The following is a 6,413-nucleotide window of genomic DNA, read 5'->3' on the forward strand; positions in this document are numbered from 1 at the left end:
TCTCACTGGAGTTAAGTGATATCTCATTGTAGTTTTGATTTGCATTTCCCTGATGATTAGAGATGATGAGCATTTTTTCATATGTTTGTTGGCCAATCTTCTGTCTTCTTTAGAAAAGTTTCTGTTTAAGTCCTTTGCCCACTTTTTAAGAGGGTTATTTCATTTTTTCTTCCTGATTTTTGTGAGTTCTAAGTATATTCTAGTTATCAGCCCCTTATCAGATGGGTAGGATGCAAAAATTTTCTCCCATTCTGTAGGTTGTCTGTTTACTTTCATGACTGTTTCTTTGGCTGTGCAGAAGCTTTTTAGTTTGATCATGTCCCATTTATTTATTTTTGTTGCTGCTGTGATTGCCTTTGGGGACTTCTTCATAAACTCTTTGCCTAGGTCGATGTCTAGGAGAGTGTTTCCAACATTTTCCTCTAGAATTCTAATAGTTTCATACATTAGGCTTAAGTCTGTTATTCAGCACCCGTTGATTTTTGTGAGTGGTGAAAGGTGTGGGTCCTGCTTTAGCCTTCTACAAGTGGCTATCCAGTTTTCCCAGCACCATTTATTGAAAAGGGATTCTTTTCCCCAGCAAATGTTTTTGTCTGCTTTGTCAAATATTAGAAGGTTATGTGAGGATGGTTTTATATCAGGATTCTCACATCTGTTCCACTGGTCAATATTCCTATTTTTGTGCCAATACCAGATTGTTTTAATTCCACTTTCCTGTCTGATTGCTGTAGCCAGGACTTCCAGCAGTATGTTGAATAGAAGTGGAGATAGTAGGCAGCCTTGTCTGATTCCAGTTCTAAGTGGGAATGCTTTCAGTTTTTCCCCATTCAGTATGATGTTTGCTATGGGTCTGTCATATATGGCTTGTATCATTTTTGGTATGTCCCTTCTATACCTATTTTCTTAATTGTTCGTATCATGAAAGGGTGTTGAATTTTGTCAAAAGCTTTTTATGCATCTGTTGAGAGAATCATGTGGTCTTTGTTTTTGCTTCTGTTTATGTGGTGAATTGCATTTATAGATGTACGTATGTTGAACCATCCCTGCATCCCTGGATGAAGCCCACTTGGTCGTGATGGATTATTTTTTTTGATAAGCATCTGGATTTGGTTAGCTAAGATTTTGTTGAATTTTTGCATCTATATTCATTAGGGATATTGGTCTGTAGTTTTCTTTTCTTGTTGCATCCTTTCCTGGTTTTGGTATCAGGGTAATATTCGCTTCATAGAAGGTGTCGGGGAAGTTTCCATTCTTCTCGATGTTGTGGAATAGTTTCTGCAAGATAGGTATTAGTTCTTCTTTGTAAGTGTGGTAGAATTCAGGTGTGAAGCAATCTGGACTGGGACTTTACTTTTTAGGGAGATTTTTAATTGCAGTTTCTATTTCAGCTGTTGAGATTTGTCTGTTCAGGGAATGTATTTCTTCCCGATTGAGCCTAGGGAGGTTGTGTGTTTCTAGAAATTTGTCCATTTCCTCCACATTTTCCAGTTTGTGTGAATAAATATTTTTGTAGTACTCATAAATTATATCTTGTATCTCTTTGGGATCAGTTGTGATATCTCCTTTTTTGTTCCTGATGGAGCTTATTAGAGATTTCTCTTTCTGTTTTTCGTTAGCTTAGCCAGTGGCATGTCAATTTTGTTTAGTTTTTCAAAGAACCAACTTTTTGTTTTGTTAATCTCCTGAATAGCTTCCCTGTTTTCAATTTCATTTACTTCTGTTTTTGTGTCCTGTTATCAGCTCTTGTTTCTGTAGGTAGGCATTCTAGTGCCTCAGGTGTTGGGTTGTGCCCTGAGACTTCCAGGTGTGTGCTTTTCTCCCACTCAGTGAGGGCTGGTCTGGGAGTGAGTCTCGGCGGAGCTGGGTTGAGTAAGCCTGCCTTCAGGCACCACCAATGTGGTTAGCAGGCGTCAAAGTTCTGTTCTGTGCTTCCAGGCAAAGCTGTCATGGATGGGCTGGAAAGGCCTCGCTCAGTGAGAGAATCTCCTTGTAGAGGTGGGGTTGTCTGAGACCCGCATTCTGGAGTGGTCCTCGCTTCTTTCCACTGTCCCCAGCTCTGCGGCTACTTCTGGGCCTCTGCCAACAGACAAGACCACAGGCCACTAGACCTCCCCTGCCTGTTGTTCCTGTTGGGAGGTTCCCTGCGCAGGAATGCCACCTCGGCTGGGCTCATGGCCTCCCTTTCGGGGGAGGGTGGCCCCCTAGGATGATGATCTGCCCCTGAAAGCACACACACCTCAGTAGGCTGTTCATGTATATCACTTCTGTGCCCCAGGCCATGCGATACCTCGGAGCATAGGATCTGGTCTGCAGGTCTGACCTCTGGGTCCCAGAGGTCAAACTATATCCCCACCAGGGAGAGGAGTGCCAGTCCCAATTCACCCACAGCGAGCTCAAGCTGGGTCTATGTCTCTCAGCCTCAGAGTGTGCCCCGTTGTCCCGGGATCACCATGCCAGCAGTACTTGGGTGTGCTGGCAGGTAGAGAGCTCACAGTCTTACTTCCCCTTAGTCAGGTGTAGGGCCCCAAAAGGGAAGGTCCCATTCCCTGTAGGTGCCTCCGGCTGGTGGCTGTATTGTCTCTCTTGGCAGCCACAGGTAGGGTCGGGTGAGGGGAGAAGGAGGCAATATGGCGCCTGCCACCCGGCTCGGGTCTGTGCACACGGAGGTGCCCCACGTGGTTTGGGAGCCTTGTGCCAGTTCCGCTACTGGCTTACTGCTTACTGGTGGCAGCCGTCACTGGGCTGCTGTCCGCAGGTCTCTCCACCCGCTGGGGAGCCCACCAGCAGTCCAAGATGCAGGGGAGGGCTAACGGCCTATCCACCTACCCTTCCCGCTTGTCTCCGGGCTGCTCCGGGGGTCTCAGCTTCCAGTTCTCCTCCGCAACCTCCTCCTGTGGAGTCTCCCGTGGTCTCAGGTACTCCTCCTTCTGACCCTCGTCCAATGTAGGCTCGTCTTCTTGCTTCTTTCTTCTAATTTCTGCTAGAATCTGTCTTTTCTGCAGAGATACTCCGTCTGGCGGTGTTTCTCATCCGCCATCTTGATTCAATCCTGCCCATTACTTCTATTCATAGTTTTATTCAAAGTTTCATAAATATGCAATCTCTCAAGAATTATAAATTGGAAAATCATAGATACTTAAGAGGGTCACCAAAGGAATATGGGAACTAACTGGTGGGATTATTTCTGCACATCAATTGTTGTATGCTTAAGTGGTCTTTAAATGTCAGCAACAACCCCCCCAAAAAAAAGAATGCACTAAAAATCTTGTAATCTTACCACACTTGTAATAAGAATCAAATTATTCAGGAAATAATACAAAGGTGCACTGTTTGTCATAATTTATTTTTCACATGGAACACCTAAGGTAAATTAAGGAAGCTCATTGAGGACAGCATTACCTGGAATGTGGTGGGAAATGACAGATGGTCTTTATAGAACTTCCACCATCAGAAAATAAGACATATTGTTTAGTAGTGGTGTGTATAATATCTGGATAGCCAAAAGTGTTTCCATAGGCAAAAAAAAGATGCTCAAATGGTTATGAAGGCCTTACTGAATTTTAGCATTTCAACATTTGGAATTCTTGAACATCCAGAATCTAATAGGAAAGTTATTTTTTATGATAATTCAAGGGCTCTGTAAAAACCTGTGAACTGAACCTATGAAATGAATTGTACTTAAAGAATTCTTTGGCTAGCCCCTCCTTCCCCAGCCTTCCCCGCGAGCGGACGCGGTCGCACCTCTGTCTCGCTTTTTCTTATTTTTTCCCCCTTTCCTCTTCTTTTTTTTTTTTTTTCCTTTTTCCCCCCTTCCCCGCCTTTCACCATTTCCCGGAGGCGCTTCTCCCTGCCCCGCAGCCGTGTGTCCCGCGCCTGGGCCTGCGCCCCCCGGCCAGGTCCCCTCGCCTCCCTCCTCAGCCGGCCTGGCCCGCGCCCCGCAGCCGTGCACCGAGGAGCATGAGGTGGTAACGGGTCCCCTGATGACCCCGCGCCACCACTGTGAGGCCTACAGCACTGCCGAGGAGGAGGAGGAGGAGGAAGAGGTAGCTACATCAAGCTGGGTGGCAGGCAGATCCAGAGGATATCATGAAGTTTCCAGGACCTTTGGAAAACCAGAGATTGTCTTTCCTGTTGGAAAAGGCAATCTCTAGGAAAGCCCAGATGTGGAAGGTCAATGTGCCGAAAATGCCTACAAATCAGAATGTTTCTCCATCCCAGAGAGATGAAGTAATTCAGTGGTTGGCCAAACTCAAGTACCAATTCAACCTTTACGCGGAAACATTTGCTCTGCCTAGCAGTCTTTTGGACAGGTTTTTAGCTACTGTAAAGGCCCATCCAAAATACTTGAGTTGTATTGCAATCAGCTGTTTTTTCCTAGCTGCCAAGACTGTTGAGGAAGATGAGAGAATTCCAGTACTGAAAGTATTGGCAAGAGACAGTTTCTGTGGATGTTCCTCATCTGAAATTCTGAGAATGGAGAGAATTATTCTGGATAAGTTGAATTGGGATCTTCACACAGCCACACCATTGGATTTTCTTCACATTTTCCATGCCATTGCAGTGTCAACTAGGCCTCAGTTACTTTTCAATTTGCCCAAATTGAGCCCATGTCAACATTTGGCGGTCCTCACCAAGCAACTACTTCACTGTATGGCCTGCAACCAGCTTCTACAATTCAAAGGATCCATGCTTGCTTTAGCCATGGTTAGTTTGGAAATGGAGAAACTTATTCCTGATTGGCTTCCTCTTATAATTGAATTGCTTCAGAAAGCACAGATGGATAGCTCCCAATTGATCCACTGTCGGGAGCTTGTGGCACATCACCTTTCTACTCTGCAGTCTTCCCTGCCTCTAAATTCCGTTTATGTCTACCGTCCCCTCAAGCACACCTTGGTGACCTGTGACAAAGGAGTGTTCAGATTACATCCCTCCTCTGTCCCAGGCTCAGATTTCTCCAAGGACAACAGCAAGCCAGAAGTGCCAGTCAGAGGTACAGCAGCCTTCTACCATCATCTCCCAGCTGCCAGTGGGTGCAAGCACACCTCTGCTAAGCGCAAAGTAGAGGAAATGGAAGTGGATGACTTCTATGATGGAATCAAACGGCTCTATAATGAAGATAATGCTTCAGAAAATGTGGGTTCTGTGTGCGGCACTGATTTGTCAAGACAAGAGGGATATGTTTCCCCTTGTCCACCTTTGCAGCCTGTTTCTGTCATGTAGATTCAATAAGTGTTACCTTCAAGTTCAAATTAAGGTAGACTACTCTGGGGATGAGAACAGACAAGACCAGGAAAGGCTATAGAAGGATATATGCCTTATCAGGCTGATTTGAAGTGAGCCAGAAAAAACACCCCTCATTTACTTGTCCAGCTAATTCAACATTATTTAAGCACTTAAAGACCAAAAAAAAAATGATATAAAAAATCCAAAAGATGCAAAATTTTTTAATAAGCAAATTTCTTTTTAGTATGTCAGTTGTACTCTTTTTCTGCTGGAATGTAATATAGCTTGCCCCATGTAAAAAATTCACATTTAATGTTTTTTTAAAAAGTTCCAAAATTCATAGCTAACAAACCTGTCCCCAGTGTCCTGATTTATTTTTCCTTTTGCTTTTGCTTGCTTCTCCATTGAGTACTTAATGAATTTTATGCATGTTTACCTATGCTGACTTCTACTGAATAGGAAACCCCCAAAATTATTTTTTAGCAATTTAATGAACAGATTATTTCAGTGTGACAGCCATGTTTAATCCATGATTGAAATTCCAGTTAATATGAAAAGGGTACTTTGGAGGGAGCTGTCCAATATGAATCAGAGGTGGTAATAGAAAAAGAATATAGACAATAGAAAATATTATCACATTGATTTTATGTTTGTCTCATTTCAATTTCTACAGTTTAAAAATAATTACCGTTTTCATTTTTGTTTATCTTAAAGTGAAATTTAAAAGTGGCATGTAATTAGGATACTCTTAGATTTGTTGAAAGCATCTTTGAATTTGCATAAAAGAATTTGTGATAAAGTTAATATATCCAGGTGCTCACCAAAGAAACATGTATGTAATAACTAAAATTAAGGTTTTTGTAACTGCTCAGTTTTCACTCAATAATCGTAGGAGAGACTGTCTAAGTGTTGGAGCAGCTCTATGATTTGAGTCTATAACATGTAATAACTGTATTCAGTACCCTAGTTTTATGTTAAACTGTTAGGATTTCCTTGATAAAAGTTATTCCCCTTGCCTTCTCAGCCCCCCTGTATTTCTCTTAATGACCTCTGGATCCTGAGCTCCTTTTACAGTCTGGAAAAGGTATTGCAGTCACACAATGTACTGATGATAAAAGCCTCTGGTAGCAATAAAAAGTTGTCCTTAAAAGAAAAAAAAGAATTCTTTGGCTAAATTATATTAAGATCAA

General features: G+C 42.8%; 1 protein-coding gene across 1 annotated transcript; it reads left to right on the forward strand.

Annotated features, from left to right (window-relative positions):
• Positions 1-3,965: 3,965 nt before the first annotated feature.
• LOC105864825 (cyclin-I) lies at positions 3,966-5,220 on the forward strand. The gene is made up of 2 exons (XM_020285012.2): positions 3,966-4,043; positions 4,201-5,220. Exons 1-2 carry the CDS (start codon positions 3,981-3,983, stop codon positions 5,218-5,220), a joined length of 1,083 nt encoding a protein of 360 aa, XP_020140601.1. The 5' UTR covers positions 3,966-3,980.
• The last annotated feature ends 1,193 nt before the right edge of the window (positions 5,221-6,413 follow it).

This window comes from Microcebus murinus, unplaced genomic scaffold, assembly GCF_040939455.1.
Source record: "Microcebus murinus isolate Inina unplaced genomic scaffold, M.murinus_Inina_mat1.0 scaf001_hap2_Mmur4.0, whole genome shotgun sequence".
In the NCBI taxonomy this organism is placed as follows: Eukaryota; Metazoa; Chordata; class Mammalia; order Primates; family Cheirogaleidae; genus Microcebus; species Microcebus murinus.

Coding starts and splice junctions, on each gene's coding strand:
- LOC105864825 (XM_020285012.2), top strand. CDS start 3,981: ATGACCCCGCGCCACCACTGTGAGGCCTACAGCACTGCCGAGGAGGAG. Junction 4,044..4,200: donor AGGAGGAGGAGGAGGAAGAG/GTAGCTACATCA, acceptor CCTACAAATCAG/AATGTTTCTCCATCCCAGAG.